Raw genomic sequence first — 20,079 nt, forward strand, 5'->3', positions numbered from 1 at the left:
TCCCGTCATCGTGGGAGGACACTATCTCACTTCCAGCTGCACTGGGAAGACATATGCACTCTCTGATGCAACCTGAGAGCCTTGAATCATCTACCAGTACTGTTTATTAATGAACTATCACGACTTCTCATTTTTTCTCTACTTATTTGTGGCCCTAGTGGAGGACGACATGCTTCAATCTGAAGAATGACTAGCATGACGCTTTTCAAAGAGGCAAGCTTTACCCTCAACCATTTAAGTGGAAAAACATTGTGTGCTGCCAAGCTGTAGTGTCTGCTTCACTCTGCTTGTGGGATTACCTGAATGCCATGGGGTTTATGTCCTGGATTTCTTCACACATGCAATCACCAAGGATGAGAAAGTAGAAATGAAAAATATATTCAACTGTGAGGCAACTAAATAGCACATTTTCAATGGTCATTTCTGAAGTGTGTAGAAAAAGGCATGACTTTAGAATGACAGCTAAGTGTCTAGCAGAGATGGGTACTTTAATGGTGTCTGATTTATACCATATTGATGACAGTAAAGACAATGAAATAACAAGAACATTCTATGACTGTCATTTCACTGAACAAAACTTATATCAGAGAAATTTTCATCATTTCAATATCTTGTAGAAAATTGCAAAGAGAGAATAGAGATCACATGGACAATCCAAGCACTCAGGGAGCACAAGATGGACATTTAAATAAAAAGTTAAAAGACAATGAAAAAAAATCCAAAATGCAGGGAATGGATGCTGCACATAGTGGTAAACTCTTTAAAAATATTTTATTTAAGACAGTAGAAAAGTCCTCACTGATGGTCCTGACCCAAAGTTTAATAGAGTCAAGAGAAAAAAATTCCTGACTAATGATTTACAGCAATTTAAAAAGTCACTCAACCAAAGACAACCAAAAAGTCATCCCAGAAACACCATTAATAATTTTCCTCCAGCAGGGCTTTGTGGCACCTGAAAATATTTGAGCCCACACCTGACCAGGTGAGAGCCTCCAGTGTAATTTTACAGTTTGGATTTTACCGACATACTATTCACCACAGCATTTATACCAGTAGACACTAGAGAGCTAGAGGAATAGGCTCTGTTCTGGGTATCTAATAAAGAAACTTATTTCCAAAGCTGCTTTTCAGTGTAAGGAATGAATGCATGCATACAAGATTTTCTAGGAAAGAAACAATGTAAGATATGTTAAATTTGCTCTAATTTATCCTCAGAAGGAACAGTGTAAGGTTTTTCAAGGAAGGTACTGAAAAGGAAAGCTACAAAATAAATCAGGAAAGTTTCTTCCTATTAAACAATAGGCATGTATGCTGTTAATGAAACTTTTATGCTTCCTATTATATAATGAAGCTTGTATCTTAAACCAAAAGGATAAACAGCTACAGAGTACAGCAGACAGACAAATTACCAGACAGGAACAAACAAGACCTCGTAGGTGAAAGAGTGGTTATTTTAATCTCCCCACCTATGAAAGTGTGTAAATAAATTCTGCTACTGCCATTTCCTAAGGTAGTTTGCTAGATTTGGTAACTGGGCTCAAAATTTACAGGATCATGCCTTGGTATGAACACATCCAATGTCACCTAAGGGGAACTGGCCACCAGAGCACTTAAGTGGAGAGATGCTGCTGTATCCACTAGGCATGGCCACTGTTACTTAAAAAGGAACATTTAGACAGATAGATACAAGACAAATTCTGTACTGTAATCTCCACAAAAAACAGACCGATCCTATTAGCCTCCATAAAACAGCTATCAGTATACAGATGTGTCATATTGTCCTATTTGTCATTTCAATGTAAATGAAAATTACTCAATGGTTGCAGTGTTCATAAAATTGTCAGGTACTACAGTTAACTGTAAGATAGTGCTATTACTGTATAAATTAGCAAAAATAATTAGATTGGAATATGAAGATGCTCATGTAAGATAAGTCTTTGAACCTATCAAGGTCTAGCTATCACCAGAAAGCATATGATTGAAAGATTTAAACTATGGGAATATTCAGTATGCTAAAAGCTGCTGGCTGTTATAGGTTAATTGACCTAGAGCAATATTTTCCAACATACCTAAGGGATTTTTGAAAATGTTACTTGGGCTCTTGAGCAACTGCAGCATTTTAAAATTTTGTCATAAGTAATTTGTGGTTTTATATTCCATCATAGGTACTTATTACATGGTCACATATACCCACACATACACACACACTGATTTGCCCATCCTTACAGACGTATGATCCTTTCATTTAAGAAGACCAAGGTGAAGTTATTGCAGTCTAGGAATAGTTTATGACTACAAGAGAGGATAACATCTCTTCTTCATCCCAGAATGAGCAGGTTCAGACACCAAGTCAGTTCTATGCTGCTTTGCTACAGTCTCATGTTAGGCAGAAAGTGATGCAGAAGAAAAGATAATTTCACACAAAGGCCACAGTCAAAAGACTCTTGCAACTGAATCATCATCAGAGAGCTCCTGTACAAGAAGGCTGCAGGCAGCAGCCACTGTGTCACACAGCAAACACATATGGCCATGATACACAGTTTTATATGTCATAGCCCGTAGCAGAGAATAAGCAATATGGTATGGTGGGAAACACCAGCTTTCAGGCCATGTGCTAACAGCAAGTCCAGTCATGTTATGGAGGAGGGAAAACCCTCTCACTCCTGCGCAGAAGCTGCTGAATCCAGAAACTGGCCAGAAGACTTCCAAATCATTGAAATGCAACTCAAAATTGATTGAATTTAATATCTATTCTTTCACCAGACCAGAAGGCAGTTTCTCCACTCCCAGTGTTCAGCAATGACTTCAGAGTTTTTACTAGCTGACAGTAAAACTCTTATGCATAGAAAAAACTTTACATTTAGATTTAGCCCTTGGTAAATTTTCTACAGAGTTGCAATAGGACAAAAACTACATATCCTTTTGCTTTTTAAAGCATCTAACACAATTCAGACCCTGTCAAAAAAATACATAGTAATAAAAAGCCCTAAATCTTGTTAGTGAATTTTGACAGCCTCCCAAGTTTATTTATAACATTTACTAACACTTGATATGTTGAATGTAATTGGCTATAATCACTTTAGAATATTCCAAATGCATTCCACACAGATTAGTTTCCCATAAATAGTTTAACAATGGTATTTCTTTTACAGGTGGAACATGATCTTCTTATAGCTTCTGACTTATCTGTATCATATAGATAAGCTTAGTTAGTCTCACCTTTTTATAGGCAATCCAGTCAAACACCCTGTCGATGTCTGAGGCTTGCTGTACTTCCTGGGATACTGGATGTGAACTGGCCAACCCATCCAGCAACATCACTTCGTGTAGGACATCTGTCAGAAATCTCTGCTTTTCCTGAAATACAGCATACGCAGTAGTATCACAGGCAAATACATATTTACAGAAATTCAGAAATGATGCACAGTTACCAGAGGCAGTTGGCTACCATTACTGTTGACTAAAATCAGACCTTCTGCTTTGAATGTAAACCACCATGACCTCCTACAATCTTGAACAGGTATTTGGAATAGACTCAGACTTGAGATCCTTTGCTGCAGGGAAACTTGACTGAAATTAAAAGAGCATTAAATGAATCAAAATGCATCCATATGTGCAGACTGAAATTCTGATTATAATTATTCATACACACAAGGAGTGGGGAGAGAGGAAACAAGCAAAATCTTCAATCACAAAAATAGCTGTCCTCGAGCTTATTGCATATGCAGGTACAAAAATTTTTGACAAAGATGGGTAAATACAATTACTACTTTTTATTTAGTGAAGTTTAGGTTATTTGGCTCTTAGTGACAAGTTCACTTAGCAGATTAGTGTGGGACAGTACAATTAAGAGAGCTCACAGCAGTGTCACAGCAGATGCTTGCTCTCTTTCATGACTCTGGTATAGAAATCCTTCCTCCTCAAGAGCTTGAGCCATCTACAGACTTTGTAATTTCCATCTGAAGAAAACCATTATCATGTCTCTTCGCAAGTGGGAAAAGAGCTGCATACAGTTTAAATGACATAGTCAAAGTCACAGCTACATCAGAGGCAGGTACAACCCAAACAACATTCAACACAAGCATTTGTTTGATTACCTTCTATAAATATGGACAGAAGAGGTATTTCAAAACGGCTGCCTATTTACTCTGGCAGCAACACTAATGAAATGTTCATGTATACTCTATGCACTGTGCTGCAGTCATTTGTACAGTACAACTAGATGGGGCTTTTTCAGCTGAGAAATGACATGCCCTCCTCATACCGCATTCACATAGATGTCTTTTATCCAAAACACTTTGTCAGGAAAGAAGAGCTTTATTTACTTGCTTTTTCAAGTCACAAATAAATGCAAAGAATGAATTAAAAATTACATAAGGATTAAATAAGCTTTTTCACCTGAAATGGCATATCTCAAACTTTATCTAAATTATAACAATTCCTGAATCGATGTCAACCTACTGCCATGATATAAAGAAACTGGGGAATGCAGCATTTTTTTCAAAAGCCACCTTGATGTCATTAGGTAAAATACACACACAATTGCATAATAAATTCTATGTTTAATTTCTTGGGTGGCAAGGTTTTGGTATCTATGTGTTACTTTAAATTATTTTTATAAGACAGCTGAAAAACTCTCCCAGTGTGGATCTATCTAGAAATAAACCTTTATGTTAAAATTCATTAGAGCACAAGAAATGTACCTTGAGCTGACTGCATATCCAGGCAATTAAAAACACAGGGTGCAGGAAAGCCAATTACCTACACACTCTTAGTGTTCTCATCTGGCTGCATGAGGTAAGGTTTGTAAAACAAAAACTAATGTCTTTTTCATATCATTGTTAATTTTCTTAGGCATAAGCAGTTAGTAACTGTCCTTTTTTAATGGGAAAAAAAGTGTAGAGAAACAATTATAATGACAGTTCTACTCTGGAGGAAATTGCTGAGGTGTAAAAATTGTAGATATTTTTATTACACTTCACTCACATTCTTTATCAGTCAGTTACAAAGCCCCATACCATACAAATGTATGATATGTAACAGATACAGGTGGAACACACCTGTCTCCAAATTCAGGTTTGGATCCCATAAGACAAACAATTGTGTGAGTAGATTGTTACTGTTTGGAATTAACTCACTAAAAGGACCTTGGATAACCACAAATTAATACCTTAAATACAGAACCAGAATCAAGAAAATCAGCACATGACAAACAAAGCGAAGATGCAAGAAGAAAACTATGCATTTGAAAAGAACAGGATACATTTTGGTTTTCTCTTTGTTTCTTTGGTTATGTCCTGAAGGACTGAAAAGGAGAACCTCAGATTCATGACCATTCATTCAAGTTATGTAGCTGAAAAAACTTCCTTGAAATTTACGGCGGACTGTCACACTGCGATACAAATGGAATAGTTAGTATGCCTCTGAAAATGCAAACCTACAGTTTACTCGGAATTAAGAAGGCTTTTGACCTATAAAGCTAAATTTCTTGAACTAAAATGATTTCCACAACATTCCCAGCCCTTCCCTTTAGAATAAAGCCCCTGAGAGCAGATTGGAGAAGCAGACAAATATAACTCCAGGAGGCACAGACAGACTGCTGGTTGACAAGGGACCTACACCTTAAAGAGGTAACAAGCAGCAAACGTGTAGGAAGAAACTGAAACTGCCTTAATTATGTTGACAAAACACTACTTAAGCTCTTGAAGTCCTAATATCACATTAAGGGAAAAAGGTCAATATGTGTGACCAAACTGCTTATACAGATGGAAGAAGGGCTTCTATTCCCTAGTTATTTTACCCTGTGCATAGAGTGGAATTGATCTGTTCTAACTGACACCTACAGGTGTAAAGAAACACTCATGACAGAAATGGTAAAGGAAATCAATCTTGGAATGTGTTTAATGAGACCAGCAAGCCGGCAACATGATAGGTGTCAGGTTTGCAGCTACACATTGAAACAATGACAAAATGCTGTTAAAGATGACCATTCCCTGAGGGAGTTCAACTGCAAGAAAAAAGGCAAAGACTGTGATCCAGCTGGGGGAAAAGAGGGCTTCAGGTGAGTCCTGCAGCTTTGCTTGGGAAGTGTCAGTAGCCACGTGCAAGTGCAACGCTAACACAGAGCCAGGGCTCTGAGCAGGAAGGATATCACAGCAGCACAAGGTGAGTCTGAAATAAGGACAGAGCTGCTTCCACACAAATTTGTGCCTCACTTTAAAGACAAAGAGGAAGCTCCTCCACTCCCTGTCTTCCTATCGCGCACTTGGAATCCCAACTCTCCATCTCTTCTCCTGAGAGCTTTTCTTGAACTGTGTATAGTCAAAGTCTGAGACGCCAGACCTTTGTTGAAAATAAAACATATGACAATCATATCTGGTGGTTCTCTTTCTTATTCTTTAGAATGCTTCCAGGTGCAGGGACTGAAGTGCTGTTATCAGATGAACATGTCTTTAAAATATCTACATTTTCTGACTTTTCCCAAACATCTGTGGTCACTAGACTCAAGTATTTGTCTCTTCATAGGAATGATTTCTTTCAGTCTTCACCAGTAAGACCTTCTCTGCTTTGCACAAGATTTCCGTGAAAGACTTATCCTTTTCCTGTGCTGTCCTCTCCCTAGCCAACACTCAAATTCACCTTGTTCTGAGATAGTGGCCACTCTTCATGTATAAATGTCCTGTACCTTCAAGAAGCATTTACCTTCAAGAAAAATGTATTGTGTTTAACAGGGTAACAATGATGTAATGGAGAGAGGTTGCTGCTGGTGATTTTACAATATCATATTGAGGTATAATGTAAGAACAAAAGCATGACAATAATGTAATACTTAAAGACAGTCACGTAATTTTTAATTTCTAAAAATTATTACGAAATACTAAGGAAAAGAACTAAAATGAAAGAAAAAAAAAAAAAGGAATTAAAGAAGCACCATAATGAAAGCCCAAACTGATAATTAGTACGCAGAAGAGATCAAAGGCCTCAATATTAAAGGCATTGCCTTTGTTCTGGGACAGCCATTTGAACACTTTATGGACTGCGAAATCTACATGAATAAAGCTTAACATTGGTGTGCAAATCTGAAAATGACCTTGCTGACAAATTTTCTGAAAAGATCATCTCGACAAGAGCTTTAGTAGCCACCAAGAATACAAAGAAGATAAGTGATTTTTCATGCCTAAGAGAACAAGCATTTGCAAGACACAAATATTTGGGTTTACATGGAAAGTGCACCCTAGGGAAAAAGAAACAGGGGCAAATTTTTTAAGCAACCAAAAAACACCAGCATATACACTACCAGCAGTTGAGTTCTAACAAAATGTATTACAGGATGAAGCTTAAAAAAACAGAGGAATATAATCTATGAGGAAATCTAAGGTTTGGTAAAATACATTAGGGCCAGATAAGATCCACTGAGAGCCGAAATCAAGTTCTTTCTGTCTACATGCTTACAAATCCTAAGTTGTCATAGCACAGGAAGTCTCCTGAGTACTTGCAAACGACAGCAATGTTTCCTTCTTGCTTTCCAATAGTAATCTTTTGTAAATACCTTGAGCAATTGAAAAACTGGGGTTTTTTTAAGTTTGCATCTCTGATGTGTGCCTCAATTATGTGTATAATTTACTGAAGGAGGCCTGGAACACATTCTATATTGATCACCTGCAAACATGTCACAGTTCCATATCTACCTTCATAACCCTCTTTTCTGCATTTCCTGTCAAAGATCTTGCAAAATGTATTGAGAAATTTTCACACTGACTGACAAAAAGGCCTATTTCATTCTCCAAGATCATGTTTTGCCACCATATATGTAGTAGCCTTCGCTGAAATAGAGTCATTAAGCAAACAGATGAACAGAGTTTTCCTCATGCATTTGCCTTTAGAGCATTTTAAAATATTAGGCAACAAAGTATGAAGCTTATCCTCTAATTCAAACACCACAGAGGAAATTTGTAAAGGAAAATCATCTCAATTCAAGAAACAGTAAATAATACTTAAAGGAAAAGTGGCTTTATGATGTAGTTGGCATACTGAGTCAACTTCCAGCAACTACTGTCAGAGGCTACCATTCATGAAAATACTTTTCAGGTATTGCACACCTAGACTGTGCTTCAATCTGAAAGTGATGAGATTCAACAAGTTAAGTCCTGAAGGAAGCAAAGATGTTATGCAGACACACCAAAAATTACTTACCAGTTTGTGCTCCAAGTAACTGCACACTGCCACAACTTTAAAATAAAGTGGTAGCACATTCAGGATCGCTGAAAATTTGAGAATCGGTCTTTCAGTTGAGAACGCCCTCAAAAATACAACTGAACTTTTCTATTGAATTTCCCATAACAACCATACTTTCTGATGAAGCGCATATTCTTGTTTCAGCAGGGAAACCCTGTAATGAGTCCTTGCTTTGAGGCAAAAGTTGCTGCAAAGTTTCTCATCTTTATTGAAGATGAAGTGTCTACTGATTCAAAATTATGTGAAATTCAGACAGCTGAGTGAAGTTTTTTTCTGAAATGAAAGCTTCATCTAAACCCTGAACTCAGAAGGTTTGAACTCACATTACTCCAAAGCTCCCATCATAATGTCATTTAAACTGCTGTCTCGAGATGAGTAGAAAATGACACGAAGCTAGGAGACTGACATTCTCCAAACCCCTACTTAATCTCCTGAATAAATGTTTCATCTAAATGTTGATCTTCACTTATGTCTGATCTCTAACTGTTAAGAGTTAACTACTTAAAGAATTCCCTATATTAATCTACTTTGCCAGAGCATTAAAAAAATGCAAACCTGTCTTTAAGAAGTAAACATGGAAATGGAAATTTTTTTCTTATTATAAGCAAAATTTAGTATAAGGATTTCTTACCTGGTATGCTTAAAAAGGGCTAGTAATTAGGAATCAGATCATGCACCTTACCCTTACAATCTCTTTTTTTCCCGCCAAAGTCAATTATACATGAGATTCTAGTTAATTTTACACTGAAAGCTTCCCCCATAGTCAAGTAAAAACAAAAAATCATACAAGGATTGACTTCACTGAGCAGTTACTGGAGGAAAAACACTCCATGTGGTATTAATTAAAGCCTTACTTTACACCAGCATGGGGAGCCTTTAACCAAAAAAAGAAAAGATGAAAGTAGTTTTAAAAAACGAGAGGCTGAATTCCTCTCCCTTAATGCTGAGCCAGCATGATATTTATGTTGGGTTAGAAGGATCAAGCAGGCTATAGCTCAGGTCTGAAATGCCAAAATAATAATGAAATAAATCAAAAAGGTCCATATCTTAAGTCTACTTCAAAACTTGTAATGATTTTCTGGGTTTTGTATGAGTCCAACAATGGCTTAGAAATTTTTACTGATGGAGGCAAATGCATTAGGAGGCATGTGAGACAAAGCACTTTAAAGATATGCATGTGTCCAGCGGCTGAATTCACTCATTATTACAACCAAGTCAATGAGAAAGATGGGCAACTAAGATCATTTATCTATTTCTTACTTATTATGATACAGACACGCTGATACACAACCTCATTATTACTTTCAGCCGTCTGTAGTAATAGCAGGATTGTCCAGACTGTGGAACCTAATAGTGTAAAGGAAGCACAGCTCACTTAAGGAAGGAGGAAAGATACCCTTCTATACAGGTAAAAAGTTTTCAATTTAATAAGAAAAACTAATTTAAAATTTCATTTTTAAGAAAAATTCTGGCAGATATGACCATCTTTAATTATAAAAGTAGTAAGCAAATAAGAAAGTAGAAAATCCTATCCCAAGGCATTAATGGATCAAGAAGACATAGGATCCAAAGCTACTGCTGGTGTGCTACACCTTGACTCAGCCAGTGAAGTTGTCAGCAAAGCTAACTTTTATATAATAAAAAAAGGGAGAAGGCAGCTGGGCTCTGTGAAATGCTTTCTCAGCACCAAGCCAGGTACTGACTGCTAAAGTATTTGATGCTCATTTGATGGATGTATGGTCAAATTACATGCCAGTAATTCCTGCTGTCATAGTCCTCAAAATCTAACCCAGTACCAGAGACATTCAAGGACAAACATGATGGTTCCTTCTACCAGAAAATATGGAGGGAAAAGACCAGCCAATAAATTTCTGGATCTGCAAGCCTCAGCTGAATTCCTTCCTTTACAAAGCCACATGCAAAGGACTTCAGGATATGAGAGAAACAACCCAAGAGAAAGATGGAATATACAGCTGCAAACAGGCCTCTGAAAGGAGGAAGGAGAGCATGGTAGATGAGAAAAGACAGAGCACTGAAGTGGAAATTACCATCATGGAGTTTTCCACTGTAATTTTCTCTGATTCTAAAACCAGCAAAGGCCCCTTCCACAAAAGTGAGATTACCTTGTATTGGTCATAAGATCTTACAGCTCAAGAACTCACATCCAGCTGTGGTTGCTTTTTGATGACATGGAGAAACAACCATAGAGGAAGCCTCTAAAACAGAAATCTTGCCTTTTTCTAAATCATGAAATAGCAACAGCCAGGGAATTCACATGCAGATGACTATTCTGAGCACACATGATCAAGCAAAATTTCCCAATCTCAGAGGAACACTTTGCAAACACAGCTTTCTTTTTAAAATCATCCTGACAACATAGAAACAACTGTTTAAAGTTCCCAGACCTTTAAGAATGAAATCTAGCAGTAAGAATTTGAGGCATTTCAGAATTAGAATTTTAAAAAACTCTTAATTTGGAAGACAGGCAAGGCAAGAGGATGAAATGGGAAGAATGGTGAATTCCTTCCCATGGCAAATGTCTAATCACTGTATAGCAGAGAGAGCTTTCCTGCAAAATTAAACATAGTTTCATCTTTACAAGGTAAAAAGTAACATGCAGGGCCTTCTTTTTTTAGCTAAAGGAAGGAAATGAGAAATTCTAGCTTTAATCTGAAGCGACTTAGCTTTGGAAAAGGATATTAAGACACTGGGATAATAATTAAGAATCTCAGCACAGAAAGCTCATCTTCCTGTTTTAAAACCAGCAAAACTTCATTCCCTTCCTTGGGAAAGTTCTGATGTATTTTACATTAATTGTAATGGATAATGGACACTTCCATCAGAATGCCTCTTCATTCTCTTTTCCCCCCAAAATTTTAATCACAGAATAATCTGAGCTGAAAGGGACCCACAAGGATCACCGAGTCCAAGTCCTGGCTCTGGAGAGGACCATCACTAAGAGTGACACGATGTGTCCAACAGCACCATCCAAACACTGCTTCAACTCAGATGGACTTGGTGCTGTGACCACTTCCCTGGGGAGCCTGTTCCAGCGCCCAGCCACCCTGTGGATGAAGAACCTTTTCCTAATAGCTAACTTCAACCTCCCCTGATATCTTCAGGCCATTCCCTCAGGTCATCAGGCATCACAGATCAGTGCCTGCCCTTCCTCTTCCCCCCATGAGGAAGTGGTAGATTGCTATGAGGTCCCCTCAGTCTGCTCTCCTCTGGGCTGAACAGACCTCAGCTAGAGGATCCAGGACATAAGGACAGCAAGGGTTTAATAAGGACTGGATTTCCTTTCTCATTAAGATTATGCAAGCATGATGAAGTATGGCAGTAGATGCCTTCTGGACAACACAAGAAATTCCTGACATGCTGGAATGCTCAATAAAGTGTTGCAGCTCCACGGTAGTTGGCACTGTTATCCATTCATCTTTCCTATTGTAAAATAGTCTATGAGACAATTAAAGAAAAACTGATAAAATGAAAAATGGCAGGGGGAAGAAATATTTAAGAAAGCTAAAGAACCTGGAGAAGAAGGAAAAGCTAAGACATAGGTTTCAGACAAGAATCATAGATCCCTGTTTTGTGCAGAACTTGGTGCTTTTGGTTTAAGTAGTATTGGTATGAAAATGCCTAAAAGACAGCTCTTCTCAAGAGTCTCAGGTTCAGCCATACCAAGGCTGTGAATGCCTGATAAGATGGAAACTGAAAAATGCTCAGCTCTGCTAAAAGAGAAACATTTTCAGACAAGTCATATCAAAACTTTCGTGGTTTATAAGCCTTAATGGTGAAAGCTTACATTCCTGTAGCCTATAAATATCAACAACTTAGAGAGGAAGCTGTGGATAGATACCATTTATTCAGGTGTATCCATTGCCCAAGTTGCATTTCCAGACAAAAGTGCTTTTTCTGGAATGGACTACCAGTCTTCTGCTTCTACATTTATCCAAAAAAGAATGTGACAAAAAGTCTTTAGTAAGCTAAAAATAAGCTGATTTTGACATTTTAATCCATGGGCATCTTGCGCAAACCTTCAAGGTTAACATTTCAAAACTATGAGGGAAAGAAGTCAGCTATCTAACTTTCCCAATTCTTTAGAAATAAAGAGGATTTTAGTTTATCACTCTTTTCCTGACACAAAGAGTTGTGGTAACATACATCATACATTTTTTTATTTATAATTCATAGGTATGAATTACTACTGACAAAACACGAAACAGAATACTGGAATATTGCACTATTTGGCAATCAGGACAGAAAATAAGGTTTGTAGTTCTTGTTTTTGCAACTTGTACTTCATCCTTCTCTTCTAAAAAACAGTTGCTTGGAACAGTTTCTCTTTTTATACATGATTGCTTCAAGTTTTTCAAGTTTACAAATGTCAGTCAATATGTTTAAACAGCAAATGCACTTTACAGCAATAACAAAATTTTCAGCAAGTCAAATTTCAGTAACTGTAACTTTTGCTTCCTCTTCCTACAATCTATGTAATCAACATGCTGAAACACAACAGTATTGATTCCTACTGTAGTAGTCTGCAAAAAAATGAAGTATGATTAAGCCATTTTGAGTTTCATCTCATTTTGTCATCATTTAAATATGTCAATATGATCATTTTTATACCAAAGGCCAAAGATATCCAAAGCCTTACGAACAATATATGTCTCTTTTTTTTTAATTTAAGGAAAAACTTGATAGATTAATACTTTTTCAGGCACAGCAATATTACGTAGTTAATTTTAATTTATGCAGCACATTTCTGATTTCCCAGTTTAACTGCCATCCCCTGCTCAATCCACTCTTCTTGCCTGTATTCTGCTAGAATGCCAAGATTTCACATGATGGGCATGTTATTTGCATAACAGTGAACCTTATATTAATTCCACAGAAATTTCAAGCAAATATACTATATTCCAAATGACTTCTTAAGCATAGTAATTCTGAATTTGTTAGACTGATTATGTGAAGAACAAATGACTGATGATTTGAAGATAAAATTCAGTGTATAAATGTTGTCATCTATGACACTTCACTATGCTAAAAACACAAAGGCCTGCCAGATTTCATTGCATTCACAATTAGAATTATTACATTGTAATTCAGGTTGTGTTCTTTATAAAGATTAATAGAATGAGTTTTAACATAACCAAACCCAGGCAAACCCAACAAGCCTACCTATGCAACAAAGTTGTCAATTCAAATAAAGGTTTGTTTTCCTTTTCATAATGCAACTATAAATCATAATTGACACCTGAAAGAAAAAATAAAATACTACAAAGAATTCAAATTTCACAAGAAGCATAACTAACTCAAGAGTAACCTGTATACAACTATTTTTTTAAAAATTGGTTTTAACTCATAATTATAGCATCTTCATTTTATGGTGCCATAAGTTAATGGGATAAGTATACTCAAGAAAGCACATAGAAATGGAAAAAATATTCAGACATTAGTTTTTAAGAGCTTAAGCAAAACATCCACGCCCCAAAAAATCTGTCAGACAATCATGACCTATAATAAATATTTTGCCACATATTCAAGCATATATAAGCACAAAAGGTTAGCAAACATTAGCACATGTCCAAAGGACAATAAAAATCTCTATTGGAACCTTCAACACGGTCTCATATATGATTTCCTTGTACTGAGGTCTCATCTCTCTTATTTTTCTTACAAATATAATATAGCTAGACTACAGCAATTCATAAAAATTCTGTCAAGAAACAATATGATATAACAGAAGGACTCCAAAATAATGTCCCATTATGGAATTCCCAGTTCCCTCAGAGAGTTCCTGTATTTGCACACTGGTTGAAAAAGCATGTCCCACTGCGTACAGCTACAAACTATACCAAAACATAAATTCTCAATTTATGCAACCTATGTTAATTTAACATTTACTTTAGATATGCAAACAATACCAGGAAGATTAAAAGAGTATATTTAGGGAGACAAGAACAGAATACTGTAAGAAAAAACATGCTCATTTTCATAGAATGTTTTAGTCAAACATTTCTTTCCAATTTATCTTGTGGATAAAATTTAATGCTCTCAATGTTTTAAAAAATAGTCCATGTTAAATCATAACTGCTTTAATCAAAAATATTTCTAAGCAGAGAGACAGCAGCTATTTTAATGCTGGGTTACGGTAGACACGACATTATTTCTTTTGCAATAAATTGCAGATTACACTTTTGCAATGCTGTAAAATTACTTCACACCTAGCAATTTTGTTTCACTCGTCATCTGATACTTGCATGCATCATTTGGTACTTTTCAGCAGTCTCTGTCTAACAGCAGAGCAACTTTTCTGTGGAGTCTCCACACTAACAACATAGAACTGACTTACCATGTTCCACCCTGGGTAGAGGTAGTCTGTCCCAACAAACTCAAAATAGTGAGCAAAACCTTCTTTCAACCACACATCCTCCCACCAAACTGGAGTCACAAGGTCACCAAACCACTGGAAAAACAAAAAGTTCACATGAACAACTTTAACAACCTTTAGGAAACCATGTTTGCATATATTTCACCTAGACAAACACATTCTCCACTTGTATTAATAAAACAGTAGTTTTTACCTCACACTGAAATTCACTAACTGTATTTCTCCTGTGCTAATTAATTCAACATTACAGGATGAACAAGTTAATGAAGTAAAACAGAAAAGAACAAGCAGGGCAAAAGAAGCATTGAGGACAGTATTCACAGTGTCAAGTTTAGTTCTCTGAAGTAGATGCTCACCTAGGTTTAACAGACTAACACACACTGGACAGAAAAAGGCTTCTAACTCAAGTAATCTGATCCATTACATGGGAATTTCATCATGCATAGTGTGAATAACAAAAAACATATATATGAGAATGGGAACACATTCTCCACCCCAGACCTAAATTTTAGCATTTCTTTCTGCCTGCTCTCTGCCCACTAACATCTACCATACTACTGATGCTCCTCTCCTTGGCAGGTTTCTTAAAGAAGGCAGCTTTACACAACAATGCCAGCTCTCTGTGGGTAGGACTCAGAAGCTAAAAAGCAGGAAGTTGATGGCATTTAGACAAGAGACTAGGGTATGTGAGATACCCACAAAGGCCCAGGAAATTTCATATATGACTTAAAGGACATGAGCAGCCTTCACAAACAGCAATCAGAAGCAGAGGTATCTGAAATGGCACAGCCTACCTGTGTATATTCAAAGGAGCCCTACTTGAGCTGCCTGCTTTTCCCATTTCCTCCAGATGATTCTTCAACATCCCCACTGACTTCAATCTAATTTATCATGGACAGAAATCTCGAGGATAACTAAACTCCATAAACTACACAAGTAAATAAAGATCATCAGCTGAAAAGAGAATAAGGGCCTGAGCTGAGGGCAAGGCAGGAACACAACCTGTTCACAGAGTATACCTCAACAGACACAACTCTCATAGTACAGGACTTGCAGGTGTCAGAGGGATTTTACACAGAGCTAGGATGATCACTGGAAAACAGATGAGAACTGGAATTCATAGGAAACCAGATGTCATATATTTTATCTGCTGATGGATGGTCCTGTTTAAATTATTATTTAAATGCTTGCAATATGTAACCTGAATAATGTTACACCAGTGGTAAGAACAAAAACATTGACAGTATTATGAAAACCTATTTCATACTCTGCAGCATCTCTTCTGCCAAAAAAATAACAAAACTTTGTTGAAGTAACATTATCTTCCAGTTTTCTCATAATATTTATAAAAATTAGTTACAATCAAGAGAGATAATTTTGAGCTTTCATTTGTAAGCAAGCTCTAAAAATACAGAGAGGGAGCAAAAAGTATTCTAGAGGGAAAAACTCAGGTCAGTGCAGAGGAACTGATGCTGAAGTGTAATGAGAGTGAGGAAAGAGTGAAAGCAGAGATGGCCCATAAGCAGTTTGATGTCATGACAGCTGGCTTGTTTGAAGGGTTTGTCTGGGACCTGAATGAAAGATGTCACTTCTGAGCATGTCTTTGTGGAGTGAGAATGACATGCACAGAAGGATCCATAGTGATGTGAACACACTGGAGCTTCAAAGGACAGACTAGCAAGCAAAGACCAGACTAGCTGGAAGATTACCAGACAGCCACATAAGGTTCAGCAAACAGAATTCAAATGAAAACAATGAAGAAAAAAATGGCAATGAATGTCTCCGAAGACCACCTGAAGAATTTAGAGAGAAAAGATGAGAAGAAGTGCTAGAAGTCATGTTCATACACTATGTGAAGCTAAACTTAATGCACACTCAGTATGCATAATGTAGTTGAAGGCTATCAGTAAATTAACTCTCTACAAAGCCACTAAACATAGATCCTGATCTAAAGAACATGTAACTGAAAAGACAAAGAAATGCTAGAAATATATTCATATAGCTTCTGCAGAATTTAAAACAATAAAATGAATATAACTTTCATACACCAAGAAGTATGGAAGCTAAATTCATACCAGAGTAGGCTGCTTAAATGATTTCTAATGACTAAACATAACAGCATTTATTATAACAGAGTTTATTTCCTGAATTACAGGAGTACTACTGAACAAATATGATACCAGTGGTACAACTGTCATTTTGAACTATGACTAATCAGAGAGACTTTTAGAAAATAAAGGTTTTAAAGTCCATAATACTTCATCCTGTAATTTGAATTAATAACATTAATTTATGGTGCTACAAAAGAGAATTTCTTCAACTCCTTTTTGAGTTTTCTGGGTTCATTTGTTAATGATACATTTAAAATTATTTGTTTAATTATCCACCTAAAGGAAGAATTGTTTTAAAGGCATTAAACCAGTATGTGATATCAATATGACAATGTAGGGAATTCGCTTAACTACTTTTGAACAGTATCAGAGAGAGTTATGGATGTCAGAGACAGAGCAGTACCCAGAGGCTGTAAGCAAGAAAGCCAAATTTTCCAGCAGAAAGGTGCTATTATCTTCCTAGGTGTTACATGTCTCAAAGGAAAACTGTAATTAAATTTCTTTAAGTAATTATTTATTTATTTATGTATTTGACTACAGGCTCTATCTCCCTGGAGTGAAGACCATCACTTCATTTTGAAATGTATTGATCACATAAATTTCTATTCTCCTTCAAGTATTATGTTCAACCTGATATGCAGAAAGTACTTAATTTACAGATACACTGAAAGGACACTCTTTTCTATACATTTTTTTAGAGATTATTTAAAAAAAATGTTGATTTAGAAGTTTTTAATTTTCTTTCTGCTTTCATGCTTCTGTAACTCAATCTGTCACACCAAGTTTTGTGCTCAGGTGGGAAAACTATCACAAAAAATCATGATGCATAAATTCAAATGACTCTTTCTTCACAGGCTATAGGTGGAACTGATCTATGATATGCAAATAAAACTGATTACTACCTTAAAAGAATTATTTTAATAAATTATGGTAATGATTTCAGGCTATCAAATTAAGCTGGTGGAAATATATGTGTTTTGACCAACTCATCTTTTGGAGCTTGGAGGACAAGATTTTATGCCAAAACACTTATGACCAATTTTCTTTTTAATTAAACAAAAAAATATTCTGAAAGAATACTCAAGCTGAAATATCAAAAAATAGCACCCTACAAAACTATTGAACCAACACTACTGAAGTAATTTTTATGCATCTCTCCCAACACGTGTACCTAAAATACCTGGTCAAACATGAGAAGTCAGCTATGAAGAAACTGGACATGAAATCCTTTCTTACACACTTTTTACTTGGCTTCTAGCAACCACTGAATTTTTCCTTTTGCAGCACTGTCTCTCATTTTTATCTGTCTTGAGCACTGTGCTCAAGCATTAATACAGAGCAGGTTTGGTAATTACAATTCTTAAAAAGTCAAATCTAAAGGCAAGAATCCGGATTTTTAATGTTCATCTGGTTTCTCTAATCTTGGAAACATTAGCAAAGAAATTGCTGTGTTACTCTAAGTAACAGGTCTCTCATACAGATCAGTTTACTACAGGCTCAGATATGTTCCATAAATCTTGAAGTCATGGATTTAAAGTCAGGGAAACTGGACAATGACACAATTAAAATAAAATTTAAAAAAAAATCCACACATATTTTAGAAGAGTTTCATTTTCCTCTTCCCTGAAATCTAAAAAAAAGCCCCAATAAATAAAAACCAAAACTGGCAATGTGGATTCTAGTTTTGCTTGTGCCAGAGAGAATTTGGTTAATTTTTGTTATTCTGTGTGTAAAAATGAGTGAAGGGTAAGAATATTAATGCATCACCTCAGGCTAACAGGTGATATGATGCACAGCCAAAGACAATGAAAAATGCAGTGAATAAATAACAATTAAACAGCAGAGGCAAGAGATCCTGGACCTAACCTGGTCTTGGTTCAGTACATTTTCATCTAAGATTGTATCATTTAGAGCTCCTTGAGGGGCTTCTGAGTATGGTAAGATAAAGATAGAAAAAAGGGCTAAATAAAGACAGTGTGATGGAGATACTAGACAGTGGTATTTTTTACGTTATATTTTTTTTAGTTTTCTCCCTTTAAACTTTATTTGCAGGTGAATAATCCATATTCTGTGTGACAATTCTGCATCCAAAAAGTAGAAAAAATGGTCGTTTAACTTCAATTTTTTCTGTCTTGTCTAGCTACCCAGTGAAGTAGCTCAGCAAATACCTAATCTGCATGTACTGAAACAGAACCAGCAGCAACAGGAATAGAGGAAGCTACTTTTAATTAAGCAAACAGCGCTGGAAGTATTATCAACATGGACATCAAGTAAACCTCCTCATATCTGCAGTTTTACGGTCACTTAAATGCACTTTATGATCATATTTCTACCTTAAAATAAATTCACCTATAGTTTTTGCTCACATCATGATCCTCTAAAATTCCCACAACAATGTAAAAAGGCTTCAGTGTCTATGAGAATTAAATAAACAAACTTGGTCAGTTACTGATGTGATAATTGCCCATATCTGAAGTACAAATTGCTCTGGAAGCAGAGGAAATTATCAAAGCAGTGCAAAGAATAAATGGAAGTAATGAAACTATTTCAGAAAAACCAAGACTTAAGGTGAACACTTGGGAATAGTTACTTAGTATCAGATTTAATCAAAAGCTTTTAAGGGAAGCCATATAACCCTGTAATCAGGAGCACAGAACCCGGCACTACAAACACATCACGTGGAAAAATCCAATACTCACAGGAGCTGGGACTTGATGACCTAATGTATGTTTTCCACACATGGTTCCTAAGGCCCTGTAATTTTTCTAGCTGACTGTGTACTACTCTATTGCACTGCACAGTGAAGAGCTTATAGCAAAATCAGGTGATAGTATCAAGATCAAATCAGCAGTAACTTTCAATAAAAATTTCCTGTTTTAGTTGAGGACTTCATATTCATTGACCAATGAGAATTATTTTCAGGTTCATCTCCCAAAACGCCATTTCAATGACTTCCTTTCACATGGTACTTTTTATTTGCAGAAAGTGTTAAGAATTTGCATTGCCTTTAAAGAATACTGTGTAAATTCACAGATGTAAGCCATGGTGATTACACAGTAGGATTTCATTCATTTTAACCTGAAGGCTATGATTATGCCTCTTATGAGTGTAAGAAAGCGTTTCCTGCCCCTGTAGCAAATTTCTTCAATAACATTTGCATTCAATTCAGTATTACTAACACTTGTAATGTGTTTAGCTTGAGATAAGAAGATGGGAAAAATGTAAAATAAATTGTAATATGGGTTTATTATTTTAAGTTTTCTTATTGACACAATAGTTTCTGTAAACATAAAGACTCACTTATCCACTGTTGGTGAACAGAGAGGGTCAATACCAAAC

General features: G+C 36.2%; 1 protein-coding gene across 1 annotated transcript in view; it reads right to left on the bottom strand.

Moving 5' to 3' along the window:
• The window catches only part of TRHDE (thyrotropin releasing hormone degrading enzyme), a 206,621-nt gene that overhangs the window by 106,208 nt on the left and 80,334 nt on the right, over positions 1-20,079 (bottom strand). Inside the window, exons 5-6 of the mRNA XM_074539725.1 lie at positions 14,591-14,704; positions 3,220-3,357 (exon numbers count right to left, since the gene is read on the bottom strand). Of these exons, the coding sequence (XP_074395826.1) occupies positions 3,220-3,357; positions 14,591-14,704 (252 nt within the window). The remainder of the gene's footprint in view (positions 1-3,219; positions 3,358-14,590; positions 14,705-20,079) is intronic.

The sequence above is a fragment of the Zonotrichia albicollis genome, chromosome 4, assembly GCF_047830755.1.
Source record: "Zonotrichia albicollis isolate bZonAlb1 chromosome 4, bZonAlb1.hap1, whole genome shotgun sequence".
NCBI classification, from domain to species: Eukaryota; Metazoa; Chordata; class Aves; order Passeriformes; family Passerellidae; genus Zonotrichia; species Zonotrichia albicollis.